We start from the raw sequence: 25,729 nt of genomic DNA, 5'->3' as shown, positions 1-25,729 counted from the left end.
CTGTTAAGCTGGCTCGCTGGCACAGACTGGTTGGCTGAGAGGCAAAGCGAGAGAGTAGCCATGGCTAGGCTGGCGGCGCTATTGCTGTTACCGGTTCTCATTGAATCGGCGTTTTCCATCTCTTTCTTTTTACCGGTTAACTCGAGGAAGTGTTTACGGGAAGAGATCCACAAAGACGTGCTCGTCACGGGGGAGTATGAAATAAGCGAACAGGCGAACACCAAAACGAACCTGAAGGTGAGAGAAAGAGCCGCCGCTAGTAGCTACAAATCAACCCAGACAAACTCGGCCCCCGGACTTTAGTATTGTATCTAATACACTACAATAATACACCATAATAGACAGTATAGTGAAACTAAAGGGGAGACCACCGACACAGTGAGGCTAGCATGTGGCTAACTCGGGCCCCAACTACGACTTCCTGGTTTAATACGATAATAAGTATTAGCTAACTGGCGTAAACCGCAACTTTACACTTTACAGCATATTCCATACGTTTGCTCCTTTTATGCATATACAGTATGGATAATTTGTTGGATCTGTTATTGAAAGTGAAACAATGTCAAATGCATATCTTGGGCTGTGTACACGTCAGTCTTATGAGCCACTCAAATGGCAGCTGCTAGCTAGCTAGTGACATTAGCACGTTAGCCACCTAGCTAATTACACGTCAACATGAAGACAGCACCTCTCTTTGTGAGCTATGTAGTAAAGTTATATTGCTGCATTAATATTAACGACGTACTCTCATATACTGTACAAACTAAAAATATAACAGTGTTTGTAGTTGTATGCACATACAGGTATTCATTGATACTGCCATATGTGGCATACATTAACTGTCAGGTAGTCAAATGTCGTTAAAGAATACATTTAGTTAGACGTTTTCCCATTTTTATGCTGCACGTTATGCTCTTATGTAACATTTTTCCTTTGTTTTGATGTTGTAGATCACAGATTCCTCAAGCCACACTCTCTACTCCAAGGAAGATGCTACCAAAGGGAAGTTTGCATTCACCACAGAGGACTACGACATGTTTGAGGTGTGCTTTGAGAGCAAGTCCCCCATGGGTAAGTGTCCAGAGATGGTGAAGTGCCCTGTGATTTTCCACTGCCTCTCTGGTAGCTTGAAAGACCACTTTGCCTTATTCCTGTACAAGGTAACAATTGTAGAAACATGTAGCCATTAAAATATTTATTGCTCTTAAACAGGAACTGGGAGGGTGCCAGACCAGTTGGTCAACCTGGACATGAAGCATGGTGTGGAGGCCAAAAACTACGAAGAGGTAAGGGTTCTCGCTGGGTTTGAAAATACACACTTGCAGAGCGACATGGTCACTCACTTACTGTGAGAGGCATATAATTTCTGGCTTTTTTTCAGTGCGTCATTATTTATTTCCACCATTTATGGAATGTCACCCCCATAAATCTCTAATCCATTACAATGTTTGGTACAATGCTGACGTTACAGATTTTATTTTAGCCACAAAACGCTTTCTCACGTAACACTTGATAAGTACACCCACAGTGATAACGCTGAGAACGGCCCCCACCCTTTCCCACACATGGCGCATCAACATGACGTGCGTCTGTTCTCGGCAAGTGTGCGCAATATTTGTGTGGGTTTGCAGTGAGAGCTTTGTGTGGGCGTCTCTGCTGTGGAAGAAGCTGAAGTGACCCATTCAGGGAGCCATTAGTGGCTTTCTTTTAACCAATCAATGAGGGCCATTTCTCACCAATTATAGTGGGTTTGGCCAAGGAAAACCTGAAACAATCATTAAAAATTATTTTTGATAAACAATTAAGTAAATAACTACATCAAATTGCACACGTTGAGGTCAAAGTTGACCTTATGTGTTGGTTGTGTTTGGTCATTTTTAAATGAACTATCCAGCATTTGATGTTGTACTTTGGAGACTAGCATCAGCGTTACAGGATTAGAGGTTTCTGGCAAAATGTTGGGAATGGCCGCTGCAGGCCATCAAATACCCCCAATGACATTTCAACACATAGTGTTGACCTTTTCAGATCAAGACCCAGATTAGGAATTCTATTGTTTCCTTGGAATTAAAATGCATCAGGTTTAAATATAACCTTGACATTTATTTACATGGATGTGTGTCGCTGCATAGGAAAGTGTAAGCCTGACACCTGCTGGTCAAACTGTGTACTGACCGCTACATTTTTGCATTTCTGCAAGTTCTTTGACTGGTGTCTGTCGAGTCTCGACAGAGCACTGCACTTGGTAGAACTACTCAGTGTGAGTGCACTCGTGCACTCAAAATGTGTGTAAGTGTTGCTTAGTATTTTCTGTTCCCTCAGATTGCCAAGGTGGAGAAGCTGAAGCCTCTGGAGGTGGAGTTGAGGAGACTAGAGGACCTGTCCGAGTCCATCGTCAATGACTTTGCTTACATGAAGAAAAGAGAGGAAGAGATGAGAGACACCAATGGTGAGCTTAAAGTCATCATAGCTTTATAAAGTATGGCTACCGTTTAAAAATCTAACACATTATCCCAATGTTGTCCCCCTTATAGAGTCCACCAACACACGCGTGCTGTACTTCAGCATCTTCTCCATGTGCTGCCTCATTGGGCTGGCCACGTGGCAGGTCTTCTATCTGCGCCGCTTCTTCAAGGCAAAGAAGCTGATCGAGTAGAGATCATCATCATGCTCCAGCTCCTTTTTTTTTGTTTTTGGTTTGTTTTTTGGGGGGAGGGCTCGGCCAACATCCATTCTGCTTTGGACGGCAGGTTTTAAGCAGGGGGTTCAAATTGTATTTTTTCAAGTGGTTGTCCAGTTGTGGGGAGGAGACACACACAAAGATCGGCCTGCTTGTTTTGTGGTTTGAAACACGAGAGAAGCGCTGTGTGGGGACGAATGTACTGTGAGACGCATCATAGTACGTCACCTTTCCGTCTGCACTCTTTTTGAATGTTCCAGCTTCCCCAGTCAGAACTTGCTCCTTCTGTCATGTTTGTTTGCAAACTCCCGTTGAATGGATGTGCCATGAGAATGTCATTCGCCCTCCTGTTGATAAACACTTTGTTTGCCAGTTCCCTGGTGCCCCTTTTTATCAAGTGAAGGCTATATGAACTTGTGGTTTGTTACTTCTTTAAGAACATTGGCAACCACTATACTTCTGTGATAGGTCGTGTCATTTTTGCATTTGCGTACATATTATGTAGCCGCGTGTCACTTTTTTTTTTTTCATACTGTAACTGACCCCTTGTCACATCTACACCTTTTTTTATGAATTAGGTCACAGCTCATGTAGGTTAATTTTCTGTTTTCCAAACACCCCTTGAGTAAGTAATTCATCAAGTCATCTGTTTGTATTTAACAACTATACAAAGTTGACCGACCGATCTAAATGTTTTATTTAAACACTGGTAAAGGAAATCTCTTCCCGACCGCAGTACTTGCAGATCCATCCAATGTATTGGTTTCTTTTCTCTCGCTTCAGGAGTACTTCGGAGGCTTGGTTACATGGAAATCGGCAAAGAAGCAGGCAAAAAAAAATTAAGATTCTACTCATAGTTATCGTTTTAACAGTGAACTTGTGCACTGTGCACAATCATTTTTTATTTTGTTGACAAATTTTGTAAAGTTGTGTTGGGCTTTTATTCAATAAAATATTGGATGGATTTACATTAATATGGTGACAACTGTGTCAAAATTATTATATATAGGTATTATACACAAAATGATCTACGGAAACATAAAATATGGTGTCCATGACACAGGAATATTAATGTATATTCTACAGTTTTCTGTACAGTTTTTCTGTAGTTTTAAAAGAATAATGTTAATGCTAGTTTTTTTGTCTTATCTCCGACACAAAAAACTATTGTGTGGTTGAATTATACCGTGATGGATTGCTTGCCATAAAAAGCAAGATTTGTAATCACAACAGAATAAATCGTACAAATTGTATATTGTGTCTGACAACATAGTTCGATTAAACCAAAGCGTTTACTTCCTGCCTGAAAGGATGACGCAACCATTAGTGACACTTTAGCCAATCAGATGCAGTTGTAGTGACTGTAACCCGGATGTATTTGTTAGCCACTTTCTGTTGGCTGTCTTATCGCTAAACTAGGACCACACGAGTGAACTTCACTTGTTTATTGAGGTGCTACACGTCATATTTATTATAATAATGCCCGGGGGCGATAGAGAAACGGACCTGACGGAGAGAGTCGAGGCTTTTTTGTCCGACCTAAAGCGAGGGGGCAGCGGGATAGGACCTCTGCGGGGCTCGGCGGAGACAGCCCGGGAAACGACATCCCTGCTCCGAAGAATTACATCCCAGGCTCGGTGGAGCAGTGCAGGTCCTGTCACATATAAATATATGTCTTTATACGTTTGTTAGCGCCTACGTTTATGTATTATATAATTGGAAATTGTATAACGTACATAATATAAAGCAAGTAAGAACATATAATTTATAATAATTCAGGTGATCTAATGGAAATAATCCGGAAGGAGGGGAGGAGAATGGCTGCTGCCCAACCGTCAGAGACCACCGTTGGGAACATGATCAGACGTGTGCTGAAGATAATCAGAGAGGAGTATGCAAGGTGACTGCTTTAAAGTCCTTGTACTTTAGTTGGAAGTTGTGTAAAATGATGGAATGTAAACAGTTTAAAAGTGCTAATGAGTTGTTTTTACTATGACCCATAGTTTTCTTTTTCTGTTGCAGGTCTCGAGGGAGCAGCGAGGAGACGGACCAGCAGGAATCCCTACACAAGCTGCTGACATCTGGGGGTCTCAGCGAGGAGAACTTCAGGCAGCATTTTGCTCCTCTGAAAGCTAACGTCATCGAAGCCATCAACGAGTTGCTGACAGAGCTTGGTGAGTGCTTTCTCCTTCCTCCTTGACAACATCCAACTTTTTAACAATATCACATACTCCAGAGGGAACCACCGACAACATCGCCATGCAGGCTCTGGAGCACATCCACTCCAATGAGGTCATTATGACTATCGGACGCTCTCGCACCGTGGAGGCCTTCCTGGAAGATGCCGCTCGCAAGCGCAAGTTCCACGTCATCGTTGCCGAGTGTGCACCTTTTTGTCAGGTTAGATTCCCTTGCTATATGGATATGAATATAAAACCATCCTGATTGGAAGCCAAACCAAACGCACAGAGGGTGTGAATGTGACATGCTGATTTTCGAGCCTGGACCTTCAACTCAACACCCAGCACAGCTCTTAAGGGAGTGAAACTGACTGGTGTATGACAAAAGTGGCACGAGTCGAAGACAATCATGTATTGTGTGTTCACCAGGGACACGAGATGGCGACCAGTCTGTCAAAAGCTGGCATCGAGACGACGGTAATCGCAGACGCCGCCATATTTGCGGTCATGTCTCGTGTGAACAAGGTAACGAAACACAACAGGACTGCGACGTCGGAGCCAAGAGGATAACTTGTGTGTCTCTTTTGTGTCAGGTGATCATCGGGACGCAGACAGTTCTTGCCAACGGAGGCCTGAGGGCCGTCAACGGGACGCACACTCTTGCCCTGGCTGCCAAGCACCATTCCACGCCGCTCATTGTTTGCGCTCCAATGTTCAAGCTCTCGCCTCAGGTAGAATAACGCATCATTTCACACGATTTCAATGTTCAGAACAATACTAATCAGCCATTTTGTCTCAGTTTCCAAATGAGGAGGACACCTTTCATAAGTTTGTCTCTCCTCACGAGGTGCTTCCATTCACTGAAGGTAAAACGCTCCGCCTTCTTTTCCGAAATCCAAGCCGTTGACATTCTGCCTCACCATAAAGCATCCGTCTTGCAGGAGAGATCCTCTCCAAGGTGAACGCGCACTGTCCCGTCTTTGACTACGTCCCGCCTGAGCTCATCACGCTCTTCATCTCCAACATTGGCGGACACGCGCCGTCCTACATCTACAGACTTATGAGCGAACTCTACCACCCTGAAGATCACGAACTGTAAACGGTGGAAATGAAAAGAATACATAGACATTAAATACTTTTTAGTTGTGTGTTTTATTTAGCAAGGCATGCTAAATGTCTGACCGGATTGGACACTCAAATCAAATATATTTTTTTTAATATAGCTTTAAATTAAAAAATGTTAAAATAAAAAATGCCATCTTAAAATACATGCATGAAACATCTCTATCTTTAATCGTATAAAAATGTAAAGTTGCATCCCAAACATTTTATGCTTTACTCAAGTTCCCATCTTCCGTGTGGAAAAGTTGTCTTTACTCTTCATTCCAATCTTAAATTATTTGATATTTTAGATCAGAATTATAAATGTTTTTATAAGTATTCAATTATTTCACTAAAATAATGTTATTTGTAACAAATGCAAAAATGTGATGCTTACACATCACAAAACAAAAAATAAATATAACTCCTTGAAAATCTAATTAGTCGTGGGGAAATCCACATCAATTGTTGGAAAAACATAAAGTTGATTTTTTCAGAAATAATTCTTCACACTCACACCTCAGTTGAAGTTGTCTGCCTGTAGTTGCAGGAGTTGTCCAGATGAAGGTGCTGTTGTGCAACATTCAGTTAACTTACAGCAAATACTGATGATCAGAGTTAAACGATCAGAACTTATATTGAAGTGTGTTTGTAATGAAGTAGCTAAGGAGAGTAAATTGTGAATTTAACTGTTTTTAATTACTTTGAGCAAAATTCAGAAAGTATGCTATTAATTTGGATGTGTCCGATAATGGCCACCAAAGCCACCACTACTTGGAAGACTTCTAACAACTAAATCACATTTTCCCACATTACCCTTATTCTGGAAAAAGGTTTAAAAACACGGATATTTGAATGTATGAAAGGGACCAACAAGTGTTTTCTAACATGCCTGACATTCCAAGTTGACGTGCCACTGGGCTGCGTAGCACCGCCCCTCCCACCACAGTCAACAACACTAACCACCGTCGATTTCGCCTGGACTAGCACTGGGCTAGCCTGCTAACGATGGTTCGCTACGTTTCTTGACAACATTTGGTGACATTTTGCCTCCCCCGTCGACGGCGGGTGTTGATATCCATCCGACGCCGAGCTACACGGTCCACCAGAGCGGAAACATCGCATTCGTTTTTGCCGCAGCTGGAAGCAGCTAGAGCGGCTAACATCTTCGCGCGACGGCGCTAGTTAGTTTAGCTTGCTAGCTTGGTTGCTTGCTTGATGGATGGATGACAGTCGGCTGGTGTAGCCTTTTAACATTTATTTCGTCACACCAGGAAAGAATGACTCTACTTTGACATTGGTAAGTAAAAAAACACTGTTATCCACTGAAAATGCCAACATGTTATTTCATTCGTTAATTTAATTGCTTGTGGACGTCGGGTTAACTCTACCATAGCTGTCCACAGCCACGCCTGAGCCATTTAAATCTTGTGTTTACGTCACTATCTTTTTCTTATTATAGAATTCGTCCGAAAATATCACAGAAAAGTATTGGAATGTCATGTATTTGTGTGTGTTTCAGAGGGGACTGAGGCCCAGTTGGTTCAGTGTAACCACAGTTCATCTCAGGCAAAAAGTGGTTCCATCCAGGATTTGCTAACTGCTGATGCCAGCCTAATTTGGACCTGTCATTATGATGCCGGTAGGTTATTCCCTTTCTACTACTGTCTTCTGGTATTATGGTATTTTTGTTTCTTTCTTTGGTTAGATTAAGGTATTTGCATTAAACACGTTAAAGTTTGTCCATGCACTGATGATGTGTTGAAAAAAATAAAGTCATTACATAGAAAATAGAATTATAAAAATAACAAATGAATAAATTAACAAAATGCTTAAGTAGACCTCAGTGTCAAACAGTTCATAAATTGTGTCGATGTACGTTTTAAGTTACAATAGTGCTAATTTGGACATGATTAAACGTCATTATTTCTAGTGATGGCTTGGCAAAGGTAATAGTGTTGTTGTCCCTGCTGTTAGTTTTTGCAAAGAACATAATACCTGAATGGAAGCCCTTTTTTCGACAGTGCTTTGTTCGGCCCTCCATTGTTACCCTCTCCCCTCCAGGTGTAACTGGGGCGGGTTAGGTTTCGCTGTTGTTATTATCTCCGCTAAAGGTTATGTTTTTGTTTTTGATTTCATGTACAGTCTGACCTCTTAGGCCGTACACGATCCGCTTCCGCTTTGAATCATGGTCAACCGTTAATCTGTTCCAGGGTCAAACTGTGGCCTTCATGTAACCATCTTTGGTAGCATTTTTTGCTTTCACGCAAGTGAAAAAATAAGTTAACCACTGTGTCAAGCAGGGAATTACGTAGCTAGCAGTGGCGTTAGCTGCCTGGTGTGGATTTAGTGTGAATTTCGCATGGCTTTGCAGCTATCCAACTAATCTGTAAGCACATAACACCATTCAAGTACATTTTGAAACATTGATATTGACATTTTTGAGCCACTGATTGGGGCAGTGATTGCATTTATTTACATTTTCCTTTGTTTTCCTGTAAGAAAATATTTCTGGTCTTTTGACACGAGTCGCAGGATCCTGTTCTGTGGTTTTCACTGTTTGTATGGCATTCCTACATCGCAATAAGTTCCATTTCCTGTTCTCTGGTAGTCATCACAGTTTCCTTTCTTTCTGTGTTGACATCGCTTCCACAATAAGCCAAAGAAAAAGCAAAACTCTTGTGGAGTTAATCCTTTTGACGCTTCCAGGAGAGACACATGGAGGCGTCACCAAAAAGACATGTCATTTGTTATTGGGGCATTATTCTACTCAGTGCAACACTGATATACTTACGTATATAATAGTTCGAAACATATTGTTATTTATGGTTGTGTAGTCAAATGAATGTTTGGAACTGGTGAATGTGAGGTCTTGGTGTGTTTTCTTGACTTGAACTGTAAATCCAGGTTCCTGGTGGACTATTTCACGGTGTGCCTCTGCTGGACGTTTGCTCCCTGTGGCAGCACCAGGCTATCAGAGTCAAAGAGTCAGTGGAGCAGATAGCAGAGCCAGGCCTGCATTGCACGACGCTGGCTTCTTCTGCGTGATCCCAGCAGCCAATGAGACGAGGGCACACATCCACGTAGTGGCTGAGCGGAGCCACGCTCTGTTGTGAAGGGCAACTTGGGAGCTGAGTAGATTGTCAAGTGGCGTTAATCTCAGTGGCGGAAGCTGGCTGCAAAGTGATTTACAGCCATAGCGGGGAGGGGGGGGACGCTGCGTTTTGTGTTGAATGTGAAATGTGTGCAAGTATGCTCGTCTGTGTCATCAAATTTGACATATTTAATGTTCATGCCTGCTGGATCCGCCTTCTTTTTTTCTTTGAATTATTCATTTGACTTCCTCTCTGCCAACCTCTAAAGAGCATTAGTCATCTCTCTATCGAAGGGACACCTGCTGTCTTTAGATGCGGGATCTTCGAGTCTTTCTGCTTGCCATGAAGAAGATGAAATTAATCACTAATTGGAAAGTCTGCATAATTTTTCCCCAGAACAAATCATGTAAATTCATGTAAACTAATGTTCTAGAGGCAAAAACAAAACCTCTCAAGCAACAATTTAACTTTCTGAAAGGGCATACAGTGTAAGACGTTAACTACTGTCAGTTTTATTCATTAAATCCCAAACAGTTTTTCCCTTGGGCATTAATTTAAATCCTATTCGAACTTCTTGTTAATGCGGATTTCCGTACTGTAACCATAACTCACTCAAGGTAAAACTCAACTCTGAACCTCCAACGGCACTTCCTGTCCTCTACACATCTGTCCACTCACAACTAAGGTACCCGGAGGATACATTTACTGTGACACACACAAGCTGGTATTTTATTTATGTCTTAAATTGATTATTTACTCTGATTATATCTACTATATTGGGTAAAACCATAATGTAAAGGTGACTATAGGGGTGTTATTTCATGTCGAGGGGGCTCTAATTGTGTTAAACATGTGCTCTATAATGGTAAGGGTCCTCTGTAATAGTAGATTCAGAGTTTATCATATTGACCCGTACATAAGACAAGCCCTGTTTTTTCAAGGCCATTTTGTGGAAAAAGACAATCACACACAGGTGTGTGTGAGTGACAGGACAGCCTTTCACACAGAACCCACCCGAGTGAGATGGTGTCGTAACTGTGTGCATTTTCACACAGCATCCTGCTGTTAGAAGAGAATTAGATGACAACTCTTCTCAGAAGGCAACAATCACTTTCAACACAATAGGCCAGGAGGAGGGAGTCTCTTGAAAGTGTCCCTTTCACACATGTGCCGTCCCTCCTCTGTTATGCCACAGATGGTGGAAATTGCCAGGTTGGCTCCCCTCACCACGAGCAGAAGCGGCTAATGGCTAACATTAGCTGTTATGTCCTCATGGTATTGACTACGTCTATTCTTCACCCCGGTTTGGAGACTTCTTCTGTCCTCTCGTGTGCATTACTTGCGGAAATGGTGACAAGGAATGACAAGGATGAGGTCTGCCAAGCATCTTCCTCCCTCCTGACGCATTCTACAATTTTACATGAGAACGCCATGGCAACACGAATAAGGCGACAGATACGCACATCTTCTTTCTACTCATAAGCCGTCCTGCCCACTTGTCAGTCCAAACGGCAGGAAGTCCCTGGCACTGGACTCGACATCCAACCACCCTGAGACTCTCTCTCTCTCGCTTCCCAGCACTCTACCCCCCTCCCCTCCCATCCCCTCTCAACAAGCCAACGTTATTTTCCTCCCAAGTCTCCTCTGCGCCACTTTTCCACAAACAAGAGCATCCCGCTGTCAGTTTGAGCTCGGCATGGCTTTAGCGTTCCCGCTGTAGGCGTCCAGGATGAAGAGGTTTGTGGCCATCGTGTTGCGTAGCCTGGTCACTCTGTCCAAGGAGAGCCCCATCTGGGCCAAGGAGCACCACCGACCGGCAAAGCGGGAGATCAGGAGGAAGAGGAGGGCGCTCAGAAGAGCCAAGACCACGGGCAGACGCAACTTAGTGAGGGCGGTCGGTATCTCGGATGGACCACTGGTGTCCTTTTGCTCTTAATCTTTCATGACAGGGTAGCGTTGATCATTTATGGTCTTAGTTTGTTTATTTAGTGTTTGTGGCTTGTTGCCAAGTAAAAGTCAGAGTCCTGGCATGCACCATATTATCTCTTCATGGCCTGCCATTGGAATTGTCCACTGTTGCACTTTTGCTCAAATTCTATTTTTTATTTGGTTAGAATATTTCATTAGCATACTTAAATATTGTATTTGCAAACAGCTATTTACCTATGTAATGTTATTTACATGCACCAGTAAGATAGCGATAGCCAAGGGCAAGAGTCTTATCTATGTTAAAATGATTATTTCTGGCTTATTTGTTGTTTCTGTACCGTTTGTGTACTCTGTGTCCCTCAGGGACTTTTAAGGATTGCATATCAGTAAATCTTCAAAGTCCCCTGTTTACTATACTTTGTTGGCCTTTCTTATAGATCCAAGCATTTCGGATCAAAAGCCTGCCAGCTGCGGAAAATGTCAACAATAACTCACTTTGACTCTGAGGAATTCCTGGAGCAGAAATCTATAGGTCGCTTTGATTTGTCTTCTCACTCTGTCTGTGACGTACTCGGGGAGCGCTGCAAATGCATCATAGTGTGACGAGAAACTCCGTTACGCACCGGTGGATTTTCAATGCAGAGTGAATGTAGAAAATGAGCCCAGTTGAAAATCTGAGGGGTGATCTGAAGGCGGGAGGCTCTCCTCCTCCCTGCACACTCATGCACACAGATTATCGCATGTTTTCTTTACTTTCTAAATCCCTTGTACTTTGCCTCATGACCTTGTGCTGCAGCGCCTGATTACGTGCACGTTCAAAGTGCATTTGAATCCTCTAATAGCTGTAGATACAAGAATGTCTTGAATGTTGTCCCAAAAGGGCGTGCGCTCTCTGCTGATACGCGAGTGCAGAAGCATGCAGGGACATGTGTTGCAGTGCTTTACATCTCGGTTACAACCTGTGTATGTTGAAGGCTGCGGGAAGCCTAAATTATAGTGAACAGGCTTGTGGCATGTACAGACATGCGGATCTAACTTGTGCAAAATGTTGAAGTATAGCTGGGAAGAAAAAAAGTACATTAAAAGTACAGATATTGCATTATAGTACATAAAGACGAACCCTCATTTACCATCTTCTTTTTATCAGATGATACTAACGGTGTACCTCAGCGATGGGGAGCAGGCCATGACGGAGGTGCCCATCACCCCCGAGACCACATGCCGCGACGTCGTGGAGTTCTGCAAGGAGCCTGGCGAGAGCGGCTGCCACCTGGCCGAGGTCTGGAGAGGCAACGGTAAGACTAAAAAAAGTTGATTTGCAGCAGAGCTACGTCTACGCCCCATTGGGGGCACAAGACTCTCATGTAGCCTTGAGCTTTCCTGGCTAAAAAGCTATCACGAATATCTTTGAATAAAATATGCCTCAAAAGAAATACTGCTCTTAGATGTCAAGACCAGATGACGTGCCATTACAGTGCACCGTCACAACACATTCCATGCAAACAATTCGCTTCCGTCGCCACGCACTGACACCGTGTTTTATCAGCATTTCTTTTGCCGAGGGGCCACTCCTCTGTTGAAAGCAACATCCCAGCCAAGGGCTTTAGTCGGGGTTGGGCCAGTGCCTGACAAAAGCAGATGTCTGCTCCTAAAACCTCCCTAAAACCTCTTTGTCTCTCATGTGCCCCAGTCAGTGTCCTCCACATTAGGCATGGGTCGGTATGAGATCCTGCAGTCAAGTCAAAACAGTTCTTTTTAAACGATATAATTTAACACGAGCCCCTGGGCCTCAATTTGGTCATCCCTGACCTAGCAGTTGTTTTTAAAATCCATATGATCATAATATATATGTATGAAATAATTGTACAATGCAAATGTATTAACAAGATTTTCCGAAATTGATCTCAAATAACATTTTCTTTTTCTCAGCTATTAATGTCTAACTCAAGCCACAGGTTCCAACCTTGAAGGCAAACAAGCAGAGGTAGTACTTCCATAAGTAAATATCAGGTGATACTTGGTATAAAACCACTGATTAGTAAAACAACTGAGGTGAACCTTCTACTGTGTTATAGCGCCTCAAGAGTGAGAAAATTTTTTTCCTGCAGAGCGAGCCATCCCATTCGAGCACATGATGTACGAGCATCTCCAGAAATGGGGGCCCCGGAAGCAGGAAGTCAAGTTCTTCCTCCGCCATGAAGATTCTCCGACTGAGAGCAGCGATCAGGGTGAGCTTTTTCTACAGTTTTCCGTGTGTGTCTTTCCCCCTGGTGTTGCGTGTATTCGGCGGTCGTCAGGGAATTCCTCACGCATTTTTCCTCTCTCACGCTTGGAGTTCCAGTTGACTTTTTCCATGTACATCTGTATAAGTGGCTCGATTCATGCTCACTCCCTGAATATCATCACACTGATGAATATTCATCAACGTTAAAAAGATGAGCTTAGTTGGTGTTCAGGTTTGTGGTGGAAGCATCTGTCAGTAAACGTATTTGTTCAAGTCTACAATTACTGCCAGTGTTCTGTCTTTGCCTGTGTACTTTTTGAATAATACATTGTGGTGTTTACGTCAGGCTTTTCTCTGTATTTATAAAAAAAAAAAAAAAAAAAAAGTTAGGTGGCTTTAGTCAGCATTGCTTGTCCCTGTTCCCGAGTCCCTCTGTCATGTACAATTTCATCAGCGACTCCTCCTGACAGTGCTCGTTGACTGTGAAAGTCTATGTGACTATCACCCTGCTTCCCTTCCAACTGGCTTGCCACTGACGGCCACTGTGTCCTCGCAGGGAGTCAGCAGTCTCAGGATCAGACGAGTCGGCGAAGTGGCAACGCCGGAGAAAAGCACAATGAGAACGGGGTAAGACTTTGGAAACCTGCCCTCGCTTGTTGATAATCAACATCACCAAGGTTCAAATGCATGTTTATGAATGTAAAGGATGTGTTAATAGAAAAAGTAGCACGGCAAATGCTACATATAAACCTCCATTCAGTTTAACATGTGGTGTCCTATAGTCTCCGAGTGCATGGTCTCTAATTAGCATCATTTGTGGTGTTTTTCTTTTTCAAATTCATCTCAAACTCAGCTCCCCTTGGGACACATTTATAGCAACACACACTAGTCTTATTTATGTCTTAAAAGGCTAATTTACTCTGTTTACAGAAGTGGGTAATATGAGTGTAAAAGTGAGTATAGGGGTGTTTGTTAGAGGCCTCTAATAGTGTTAAAAACATATTTAGAAAATATGGAATCCTACTGTCTAACTCCCTAATCACGGTCGGGTCTGGAACCAGTTAGCCACGATAAAGGAGGGATTACTGTATACTAGGTAATTAATGACCAGGTGGTGCGTTTTCCTTTTCAGCTTCTCATGCAATCCAAGTCATTATAAAAAGTTAAAGAATGAAGTTGTTACACATAACGAGTTTTCACACTTTATAAATAACTGCCTCTCTCCAATTATCACCTGTATTCCTCACCGGCCTCTTTGCGGTTTAGGTCAATAAACGCCCTGGCTGTAATTAGAGCTTTTATGGTATTATTACTTTAATTGGGTGTTACTACCAACCCTGTTGGTCGTTCCCCATCAGGAGCCATTATGTCTAAGGTTTGTTGGAAAAGCATGTGACGCGAGCTGCAACTTTCAGATGCATGTGTATGCGTGTGTGTGTGTGTGTAGATGTGTCTGATAAAAGTAGCCTCCGGGGCTGCGTCTTCTCTTGCTCCCTCGCTCTGGCCATCTGTCCCAGATTTCACAATAGAAAAGTGATGCGGTCAAGGAATCGAAACTAATTCATCCTCCGGGCTAGAGACGAGTTGTACACTGTGCAGGATGGACCGATAGAGTTCATACTCCTCTTCCATCCCTGTACAAACCAACAGTGGTTGCACAAGAGCACGCAAAACAACATTAGCATACTAAAAACTTTTGGCTTGATTGTTCTGAGAAATGAACATAATCACTTCCTGACAACAACTCCGTAAGCTCGCTCTGCTTGACCCGCTAAGTGGCGAGGTTAAACTGTGCGCAGGTTTCCTTGTGAATATTCGATTTAAAGGATTATATCAGTCAGCCTGCGGGATGATATAACAGCCCCTAAGAGGATCATTGCTTCACGATTCAGCTCTAATTCTCAGGTCATTGTCTGCCCCAAGCAAAGCGAACCATTCTCTGTCTTGTAAATAGCGTAAGTGGCCTAAGGGAGCATGACAGTGATATTTGATATATTGGATACAGTCACACTGTTTCCCGGCATTGCTTGTTAGATAAATGCCAGTGTTTCTTAATAGCCCCTTTTGATGTGTTGCTAAGCCACACTGCAGCTGATGTACGCTCAGAGGAATGACTTCCCCTCATCATTTGTGTTGGGATGATTCTCCAGTCTCTCTCCTGCTGTCTGAGGGTGTGTGTCGGCTTCTCCCTCGAGGGAATCGTCGTCATGTGTCGCCTCAGTGCCTTTTTGAGCGTGGCTGTGTGAGCCTCCCCCGCTTTCCCCTTGTCTCTGCTTCACTTGAGTTACCTCGCTGCTCTCCTTTTGTCTTAAATGACTGAAATGTCAAGTAGGGATTGGGGATTGTTTTTTTTAATGTATGTTCTCTAGTATTATCATGTTGTTATTATTAATATTGATTACTTAATACATTTTAGTCCAACAACAATAATATTAAGTTACTTAGTTAAGTTGATTAAGTTAATCAATTGTCTTGTTTTAAATTACAAAAAAGAAAAAAACAAAGAAAAATATATTGATTCCTCACAAGCCAATGTAAAATATTATTGAAATACACAAACAATGGTCCTTTTTGAGAAAAATGGACTTTAAAAGTTTTTGATATTTCAATAGCTGCATGTTTGTGTCAACATGCAGTGGCTGTGTGTGAACTAACTAGTTAGCCTCTCCAATTTACTTATTTAAAATTTAAAGAGTTTCACATGGAGTGGGGAAGGAGGACAAAGAAGCCAAAAACGTACCACTGCCACACGTAACGTGAGGAGAACCTTTGTTTGACTCGATCTCAGCCACGACATGTCTGTCTCAGCTGCGGCATGCTTCCATAGCTTCAAGACACAGAAGCTACTCCACAGATGACGTCAGCAATCAGTTTCTCATGTCCGGTTAGTTCAAGTCTTAGTCACCCGCGATTTAAAGACTAAGTTATGTGCTCAAATGGCAACCAGTCCTCCGAGCGACACACTCAGTGAGTCGTCGCTTCGTAATGTGTGTCCCGTGGCCTGCATCGTACCCCTACCCTACCCTACACATTTAATCCTCAGACACTGAAGTGTGTGTTTAGGTGGGGAATCAACGCGTGGAGCTCACCCTCTCGGAGCTGCAGGAGATGGCCACACGGCAGCAGCAGCAGATCGAGGCTCAGCAGCAGATGCTTGTCGCAAAGGTAGGGTCAGCAAATGCTTGATTTCCAGCCTAAAGCCACACTGATCATACCTAGTGTGAGTTATCCTCCTGAAATGTTATGTCCTAATTCTCTTTTTTTGCTATGCCAAAAAGTGCTGTGTTTTTTAAGTATTGCAGGAGTGTTTTTGGGGGGGCTCACCATGTTTTGTTTTAGTGAGAACTTGGGCAAAGAATATCTAACAAATGAGATGGTGTGCAGTATGACTCATGGGGCTGCTTTTGTCCTGGCTGTCCTTTCAAGGGATGCATGCACGGACATTGCTGCAAAAAGCCTTGCCATTAAGTGCAGGTGGAATTTTAAGCAGCCACATTTTCTTATGAATTGACCATGAGCACCCTAGATTTTATTGAACTCCTTTGCGGTACATTGACGGCAGTGCTTGTCACGCGAGAGGAAGCCCGTGGTTCAGTGCCTGCCTGAAAAGTGGGACCATTGGAAGCCCTGCAGTCATTTGGAAACTTGCGCCTGTCACTTCCTATTTTAGCACTGATAACTGGAGCAGTTGGATGGAGAGATGAAGTCATTTGACCACAGCGTCCCTCCTCAGCCTTCACACTTGTGCATACACTAGAAATATTTGGCCCCTTTTACAGTATTGTAGTTGAGGTACACATCGTAGGATTGACCCATCTTTTCGCCTGAAGGAGCAGCGACTGCGTTACCTAAAGCAACAGGAGCGACGTCAGCAGCAGACGGCCACAGAGAGCGAGAAGCTGCAGCGGCTGAAGGAGCGCGTGGAGAGCCAGGAGGCGAAGCTCAAGAAGATCCGTGCTATGAGGGGCCAGGTGGACTACAGCAAGGTCATCAATGGCAACCTGTGTATGTATCTCTTTGTGATATGAGCACATGAAAACAAAAGACCTGAGTTGATGCTGTCCCTGCATATTCCAGCGGCAGAGATCGAGCAAGTGAGCGGCCTGTTCCAAGAGAAGCAAGCTGAGCTGCAGGCGGCCGTGCTGAGGGTGGAGCAGCTCAGCGTGCAGCTGGAGGATCTACGCAAGGGGAAGCTCAACGGCATACAGACAACACTTGGCGGACAAGTGACTGGCACTGCAGCTCTGGAGCTCAGAAAGCTCTACCAGGAGCTTCAGGTACTGTACATCTCACTTATACCGCAACTTACCAAAGTCAGTCAGCGCTTGTCATTGAGGGGTGATGGTAGGTCCCGCAGCCAAACCAGTAGAGGTTTCAGAGGTGTGTTAGGACCTGTTATCATGTTAGTAAACTGCATCCCAGTTTCCCAAGTGAGGTGCTCAGCATGCACTTCTTTGCCATGTCATAGTTCCTGTTGAACCACAGCTTTGAGTAAATGTGGACAGTAAATCCATACTACTATACAAACTGTACGCGGACTACCCTCAAGTATATGCAAGTTCACTTTCTATTATATTGTCGTTGAAATGTGTAATTCCTCGGCTCCGTTTCAGATACGTAACAAATTGAACCAGGAGCAGAACAGCAAACTGCAGCAGCAGAAGGAGCTTCTGAACAAGCGCAACATGGAGGTGACGCTCATGGACAAGCGCATCAGCGAGCTGCGGGAGCGCCTCTACAAGAAAAAAGCTGAGGCACGTCAAAAAGAGAACCTCCCTGTAAGACTAGAAGCGCTCAACACATCTCAACACTACGACTCTAATTTATTTCTCATCAGGTTTTCTATTAAAGAAGACACTCAAAACACCCCAAACCTCACAGACATCTTCATTTTTGTGCCTTTCTAGGCATAGGTGTGATTTATATCAAATATTCCTCTGCCTTCAGCTCAACAGGGCCAATGGACCGCCCTCCCCACAGCCCGGGCCCGGGACCCTGGGCCGCGTGGCCGCCGTGGGTCCGTACATTCAAGTCCCTGTTCCGACCCGACAGGATGCAGGCTACACCTTGCCACCCGAACCACTGAAACCACAGACTCTGGGTGTTAATAACCAAGCCAACCAGGGCCGTACCAAGTCAGGTTGGTCTCCCTCTTTTAAAATCCCATTTCAGGTTGGATGTGTAGTAGTAGTAGTAGTACTAGTAGTTATACACTCCTGACCAAAATTTTACCACCAATTGAAAAATGACCAGAATTTACATTTTACACTCATGCTTGTTTGCAATAACTTGCTCACTCAAAATATGGGTTGTCTCACTCAAGTTTCTTCCTTTTCGCATTTTGAAGCTCTGCTAAGAACCTCCTTAAGACACAGTGCAAAATGTACATTCTTTCAATTTTTCAACTGGTCTTAACATTTTGATTAGGAGTGTATATACAGTATGATTATATTACAGACTTGCTGGACACTTCATTTGCTACACATGTATTTTATAATTAAGGTCCTCACAATATTACGGACATCTCATTATAATGCATGCTGATTTATTTACACTATTACTGTTGAATGACCTCTGAGGCAGGAATGAGTATCCAGATCTCGGCTGTCATTTGCGTGTGCGGGTAGGTGTACCTAATGAAGTGTCCAGTGAGTGGCAAAAGCTGCGCGCCATGATTGCATTTAACAACTCTTGCATGAACAACTTTGTGACAGCAGATTTTCTCTCCCTCCTACCTGACTTCCCGGTGAACTTTTCCATCTGCACTTGAAATTCTGCATATTTTTGCCCTTTCCTCCTCTCTAACCTGTCTCTCTTCCTGTGTACTGTGTTGTCTCCACTGTGACTTTCCTCCCCCATCCTCCACTTTTCTTCTCTCCTCTCATGTGTCTCCTGTGTGTGATGTTTCTGTCTCGCTGGGTTTGCGGGGTGGGGTACAGAAGGTGCGCGAAAGCCTCCGGGCCCCTGGAAGGTGTCTGATTTAGACATCGTCGTGGACCCGCTCCCCCCGCCCCTTCCAGAGTCTCACCCGGGCACTGGAGCCTCCTCCACTGGCTCTGATGGCACGTCTCGTGAGTGCACAGTGGAGTGGCACCGTCTTTTGCTTAGAACACAGCACTTCCTGCAGCTTTCCCACTCACTCCTCTAATCTTGTTGCCCATATGCCTTTTTTTGGGGGGGGAATCCACTATAAGATTCTGGCAAGGAGCACCCCATTGACCTTTTTAGTTGTCATGACTCCTTGGTGATTAGTAGCATCAACGTAACATGCTGCTGCCATCTTGAAACGTTGTGATGCACAAATATTCCTTGTAGTTGCTGTCATTTTGTGCATTTTTGTAGGCTCACTCAGTTGTTTTATTTGTATTCCAATATTGTAGCCTCACCCGCTTACCATTTTCTCACAGCGACCAATCTGCGAAACTCACTTTTAGTTGCAAAAACACTTGACATGACTTGTTCATAGTGAAGTGTTATTCTATTAACAATAGCTCCCCAAATAATCTGTTCGGGCCCACATTGCTCTGATTTAATGTGGACTGTTTTAAATCGACAATTGTGGAAAAATGTATCATAAGCCTTGTGGGTCCATCATATTATTTCAACTCATCTTTTGTCGGTGTCGCACAGTTTTAATCGTTCCATGCTGTCATCTAGCAGTGTTGTGTCCAGATGATGTATTTTTTTCCAAGGAAAACTTACTTTATTGAAGATAAACAAAACACAAATCAGTGTTTTTTTTTTTACACATAATATATAAAATGCTAATCCACGCTTAATATTCTTATCTATCACTGACATTTCTATGATATGTCTTTGATATATTAATTGTAATATATAATTTAGTAAGTAACTACTACATAAATAAAAATGGCGGTGTACAGGTTTGACTGACCTCTAGTGGTCATACTGGGTCATTACAGATGCTGCTGCAGTTTTTCCACAGCAATTAACTGCTGCCTGCTTGTTGTGCTTTAGCTAATGAAGCTGGTTGGCCTCCTGCGGGTAAGACTGGCACAACTTTAAAGCCTCCCGAGAGAAGAGACTCAGATCCACAGCAGGCTAAGACCCCTCCTTCCGGGCCCCCTGCGGCTCCAAGTGCAGAAAAGGTCAGTGTCAGTACATTCTTCTAATGCTCTTAAAGGAGTACTGAGGTTTTTTTTCCAGTTTTGTTGGATGTTGTTGAACATTTTTTCTTCCATGTATGTTTTTGTACTCTTCCAGGTTCTAGATTCCAAAAAGACAGTGTCATCCCCTTCTATTTCCAAACCCCAGCCACCACCCTATGGCTCCCACCTCACTTCAGCCAACTCGGCCAGCTCTCTGGAGCGCCGCAAGGATGCGCCACCGCCGCTGCCGCCGCCTCGCCCGCTACCGAACCCCCCGGCCCTTGCCTGGCCCCGCGTGGCCCCCTCCACAGGGTCGTCCTCGCAGCAGATCCAGCAGAGGATCTCTGTTCCACCCAGTCCCACCTTCCAGCCTCACACACCACTCTTCCCGCCTGGAATGAGCGAGCGGTTGGATCCCCCGCCTGCTGTAGCGGTGCGTCCTTTCATCCCAGACAGAGGATCACGGCCTCAGTCGCCCAGAAAGGGCCCGGCGACCATGAACTCCAGCTCCATCTATCACATGTATCTTCAGCAGGCGGCGCCAAAGTCTCAGCCTCTTAAGCCTGCTCTCAAAGCAGGTAAGACCTTCATCCTTCCTCCTTCAGCAAATATTTGTATTACAGTAAAATGGACATACTTTAGAGTAGTCAGTGTACAGCTTAAATGATAAACACACATTCTTGTCTAAATAAATGGTAATGCAAGTGAGTAGTAAGATAATGTCATGTCATGAGCTGCATGAGTGCTATCACACTTGGGAAACATGAATTCCAACATATGAAGAAGAAGCATGATAGTATAGCTATAGGAAGGAATTACATGAGTGCTAACATAGCTTACATCTTTATCCAGTATATGGGAAGCCCGTCCTCCCGTCGAGCTCAACACCCCCCTCACCTCTACCTTTCGTCCCGCCCGGAGGATCCTTCCCATTGCTCCAAGGTCCACCTGGCGGCGAGGATATGCTAGATGGCGACGCAGAGGATCACGAGGGCTTACGCCACATGGAGCCATCAGCACCGCCTCCCAGCGTGGAGAACATCCCGCGACCACTCAGCCCAACTAAGCTAACACCAATGGTACACTCCCCACTGCGCTACCAAAGTGACGCTGACCTTGAGGTGCTCCGTAAAAAGCTGGCCAACGCTCCGAGGCCCCTGAAGAAGCGCAGCTCAATCACAGAACCGGAGGGGCCAAGCGGACCTAACATCCAGAAACTGCTCTATCAAAGATTCAACACCCTCGCAGGAGGAATTGAAGGAAGTGTCGGAACTGGGGGTGGTAACGGCACAGGGAGTGGAACTCCATTTTACCAGCCTGCAAATCCTCCAGGCTATTTGGGCGGCGACCCGGCAGCAGACACAGACAATGGCAACCTTCCCTCCGACACTCTCCCCCCGCCACCGGCGCCACCCGAAGCAGAAGAGCTGGGCTCAGAGGCGCACTCTAGCGACGCCAACGACAACCAGCCGCTGCCTCCGCCGCCAGAAGGGCTCGCCGACTCCGCAGACGCCGAGGGAGCGGAGGACGAAGACGACAACAACAATAATGTGGGAAGCTCCGAGGTTTTGTTGCCCAGCCCAGTGCTGGAGGTCAGCTCGCCGGAGGAGAGCGGCACTGTGATGACGCAACCCTCTGTGAGTGCTATGTCAATCATTTTCCTGCCATTTACTTTTTCATTTTCAAGCTGCCGGCCCTCCTTTATAACGGGTAATTGGCTCCAGACCCAACCGCGATAAATCTTAATAAATGGAATCTTTGCGTATGCAGAGCACAGAAAACCTGTTTATGACTTTCTAAATGCAGTTTTAAAATGTGTGAGTGAATTGAAAACTTTTGTGTCATTCCTTTTGTGAAGCGCACAAACCTGAAGAAGCCAGAGTCTGAGCGCACGGGTCACGGCTTCAGGGTGAAGTTCAACCCTCTGGCTCTCCTGCTGGACGCCTCGCTGGAAGGAGAGTTTGACCTTGTCCAGAGAATTATTTATGAGGTGTGTTGAAGTGACGATTCATTCTCACATTGTGTCTATTGGCCGTTAAACCGGGGGCTTTGTCTTTTGCAGGTGGAGAATCCCAGCACGCCCAATGATGAGGGCATCACGCCGCTGCATAATGCCGTGTGCGCCGGCCATCACCACATCGTCAAATTCCTGCTGGATTTTGGTGTGAACGTTAATGCGGCGGACAGCGACGGATGGTCTGTCCAAACACCCACACTTCTTTACCTTTTGTCTGTTTTACACTTTCTCTAAAGCCTTCTCTCCTTGTGCGATCAGGACTCCGCTCCACTGCGCCGCCTCTTGCAACAGCGTCCACCTCTGCAAGTTGCTAGTAGAGTCTGGCGCCGCCATCTTTGCCAGCACCATTAGCGATGTGGAGACGGCCGCCGATAAGTGTGAAGAGATGGAAGAGGGCTACATCCAGTGCTCACAGTTCCTATACGGTAAATGGCTGCATTAGCACACCTTGCAAATGTAAACGTACAGATCCATCACATCAACTTATTAGTGGTTAACTTTTTTTTACACTTGCAAGAGTGCTCAGATTATTTGAGTCTACTTTGCATCAGATCATATTGGCATTACATCTTTGTCATAACATGTTCATATTTTTTCTCTGTACTTGTCTTAATACGACATCTTGTCTCATCTCATAAACGTCTCATCTTGTGAACTGAGTGTCTCATGACAACCCTATCCATTGACATAAAAAAAACTAAATCCTTATAGAAGATGTTAATAGCTAAAAAAAAATTATGTCTGTGATCTTTGACTGCTCTTTGTTTTTGTCCCTTTCTTTTTGCAGGCGTTCAGGAAAAGCTAGGCGTCATGAACAAGGGCACGGTGTACGCATTGTGGGACTATGAAGCTCAGAACCAGGACGAGCTGTCCTTCAGCGAGGGGGACGCCATCACCATCCTGCGGCGTCAGGATGACAGCGAGACAGAGTGGTGGTGGGCGCAGTTGGAGGACACGGAGGGCTACGTGCCTCGGAACCTCCTGGGGGTATACGGAAACGCTCGAGTAACTTTGTCACATTCCCATTCAAATAGTCTCTTAAAGCATTTGTCATCTTTTTGCAGCTCTACCCACGGATCAAACCTCGCCAGCGCTCCCTGGCGTAGCGTCCCCAGAAAAAACCTACGGCAAAGAACAAAAAAAAAGGAGCCTCAAGAACTGTCTCGTCTCCTGGCGGCCATACTCTATTTATTTACACACCTACGTGATGGAAAAGCACTCTTAATGCGGAAAGTTGAAATCCTTCCATCCCATTGGTCTCCTCAGTATACAGTACACCTCTATGACTTCAACAAAAGCTTTTGCAGTATTTCTATTTTTTCCCATGTGGTCACTTTCATGTCGCTCTTTTAATTGTGGTTATGTTTTTTTTTAATTATTATTTAAAGCTGGCCCGAAAGAATTAACCCAAATGTTTGATTTTAACCACCAAAAGTATTTTTTGTAATCCTTTTTTTGAAAATACGCTGCAGGAAAAACCCTCTTTAGTTTTTTTTAGACAGCACATCACAACAGGGAGCGTGTCATGCACAGATTGATTTGACTGACTGTCCCAAGTTGCATTTCATAAGTATTCTTGTAAGATTCTCTTCATCCAGCATAGTTTTCTCAAAATGCTGCTACAATTAATGTTGAAGTCATTTCAATGGCCAGTTAAAACAGTTTGAGATTTGAATAGGAATGAAATGTGTTGATTTTTATTTAAATGAACCCATACAGTTAAATAGGTGAAGCTTTTGTTTACTTCACATAATAAGTACCCAGTTGGTTTTTATGACTTTGAAGCCTTTAAATCTCAGGACCAACATGGCGCTGCTGACACTGTTCCACTATAGTGTTCCTATTTTTATGTTCATGTCACTGGAGCAACAAACCAAACACAGCTGATGCCCATCCTGTACAAGTTATTTTTCATCAGAGTGGAACAGTTAAGACTTTAAAGGCATTGTCTCGTAATTTTTCTTTCCTTCCCATCTTCACCAAACCCATGCAGGTATATTACTGTACATGCAACATTATCTGCAGTCCATCGGTGTGTTTTCAACCTGGAGTGAGTGAGTATAAGTGATGCAAAGTGCAACAAATGGCCCACTTAAAGCTGTACATAGTGTGAAGAGGTTGTTTTGTTCACCGTATGAACAGGTGGGATTTCTCTATAATGCTGTATTCACGCATACACAAATCTGTAAATGTGAACAATAAAACCTAAAGCTCTGGCATGACTCAAAAGCACTTGGCTCAAAACAATGCAGTTCACTTTTCTGCCGCTTGGGGTCGCCAAAGCAAGTTGTGATTTTATGTGGGTCTCCTTGAACTTTACGGATAGTTTGTTAAAAGGTACAGGAAGCTTTGTAAATTCTGCATTTATGTGCCAGACATACAAATAATCTAAATTCTAAAAAAACATACATATGACATGAGTAATATTACTAAGTGAATGACTGTACTATATACATTTCTATACTGTATTCTTAAACTAATAACTGCATCTGAGAAGCGTGTACATCTTTGAACTCTGCATTGTACACATGGTAGTCTTATTGGTCTCTTGGTGGCGCATGCGCACTTGGCACTGGAGTAGAGCGATGACGTCACGCACGACTCCGTCCTACAGCCAGTCAGTTAAAACCATCTCGCTGCTGCCGCCTGCACTGCAGTCGCGCCACCATTCCTGTCTCTTTCTGTCTTACTTCTTCTACCAACCAGACACAGAGAATGCCCAGCAGGACCAGGTAAGAGCACACCTTTATTTTCTTTCTTGTCACCGTTGGGAACAAGACCTGAGAAGCCAGAGAGTAGTTGGTCGCTTGGCGGTGACGTCGCCGCCGGTGTGGCCAACAATCAATACAAGTTGTCACCGAAGCTAGCTTCTTTTATTGACACAAGCTTTGGTTTTTTTCAGCAAAAATCCAAGCAAATGCTTCACATATGCATTAAGTTAGTTTCTTAAAATGTGTTTTCTCTGTGGGAGGCAACTAACCTCCATGACATGGAGTGAAGCTTCAAAGAGTGCTACTTAACAGAATATAACTGACAGTAAATGCATCATCCGCCATATTTGTTTTTATACCATTCAAATAGGAGAACAGTGCAAATACTTGTACTGTGTTTTGGTTTGATATTTATAGGTTATCACATGGTTTGTCTGATATCATGCCCCCGAGTGCCAGTATCAGCCCGAGACCGAAGGCAATGCGTTTTTACATTTGGATGCACCTGTTGATAATGATGTAAATTGTTGACATAGCTGCTAATAGCACAATTGTCTTCAGCCAAGGGATGTCCAAAATGTGACCCGGGGGCCATTTGCGGCTCACAACTCAATATATATTGGCCCACCGCGTATTATATACAGAAAATTAAATATGAAACATAATGAAAGTAACGCTCAAAA

General features: G+C 44.0%; 4 protein-coding genes across 9 annotated transcripts in view; all 4 read left to right on the top strand.

Moving 5' to 3' along the window:
* tmed10 (transmembrane p24 trafficking protein 10) lies at positions 1–3,654 on the top strand. The gene is made up of 5 exons (XM_058056861.1): positions 1–237; positions 951–1,071; positions 1,213–1,286; positions 2,323–2,449; positions 2,535–3,654. Exons 1-5 carry the CDS (start codon positions 61–63, stop codon positions 2,654–2,656), a joined length of 621 nt encoding a protein of 206 aa, XP_057912844.1. The 5' UTR covers positions 1–60; the 3' UTR covers positions 2,657–3,654.
* A 363-nt stretch (positions 3,655–4,017) lies between these two features.
* Positions 4,018–6,138, top strand: eif2b2 (eukaryotic translation initiation factor 2B, subunit 2 beta). The gene is made up of 8 exons (XM_058057166.1): positions 4,018–4,331; positions 4,460–4,580; positions 4,703–4,854; positions 4,917–5,080; positions 5,290–5,385; positions 5,454–5,591; positions 5,660–5,726; positions 5,802–6,138. Exons 1-8 carry the CDS (start codon positions 4,160–4,162, stop codon positions 5,957–5,959), a joined length of 1,068 nt encoding a protein of 355 aa, XP_057913149.1. The 5' UTR covers positions 4,018–4,159; the 3' UTR covers positions 5,960–6,138.
* A 226-nt stretch (positions 6,139–6,364) lies between these two features.
* Positions 6,365–24,582, top strand: ppp1r13bb (protein phosphatase 1, regulatory subunit 13Bb). Of its 6 annotated transcripts, none has more exons than XM_058057163.1 (19): positions 6,365–7,261; positions 7,484–7,603; positions 12,133–12,280; positions 13,094–13,213; positions 13,766–13,836; positions 16,273–16,374; positions 17,040–17,214; positions 17,287–17,486; positions 17,823–17,963; positions 18,157–18,349; positions 19,149–19,280; positions 20,188–20,318; positions 20,434–20,896; positions 21,171–21,955; positions 22,177–22,308; positions 22,381–22,514; positions 22,594–22,760; positions 23,123–23,322; positions 23,400–24,582. In XM_058057163.1, the coding sequence occupies exons 2-19, from the start codon at positions 7,595–7,597 to the stop codon at positions 23,439–23,441; spliced, it is 3,345 nt and encodes a 1,114-aa protein (XP_057913146.1). In that variant the 5' UTR covers positions 6,365–7,261; positions 7,484–7,594; the 3' UTR covers positions 23,442–24,582. The 6 variants fall into 6 exon arrangements, with proteins under 6 accessions (XP_057913146.1, XP_057913145.1, XP_057913148.1 ...); XM_058057162.1 differs by having other exon boundaries at positions 6,366–7,261; positions 17,823–17,987; XM_058057165.1 differs by lacking the exon at positions 19,149–19,280 and having other exon boundaries at positions 6,371–7,261; positions 17,823–17,987.
* Positions 24,583–24,918: 336 nt separating this feature from the next.
* LOC131107116 (disheveled-associated activator of morphogenesis 1-like) overlaps positions 24,919–25,729 on the top strand; it is a 37,715-nt gene continuing 36,904 nt past the window's right edge. Inside the window, exon 1 of the mRNA XM_058056821.1 lies at positions 24,919–25,067. The gene's annotated coding sequence lies outside the window, so the exon portion shown is untranslated. The remainder of the gene's footprint in view (positions 25,068–25,729) is intronic.

This window comes from Doryrhamphus excisus, chromosome 19 (assembly GCF_030265055.1).
Source record: "Doryrhamphus excisus isolate RoL2022-K1 chromosome 19, RoL_Dexc_1.0, whole genome shotgun sequence".
Lineage (NCBI taxonomy): Eukaryota > Metazoa > Chordata > Actinopteri > Syngnathiformes > Syngnathidae > Doryrhamphus > Doryrhamphus excisus.
This window is presented reverse-complemented; position numbering and strand designations above follow the sequence as displayed.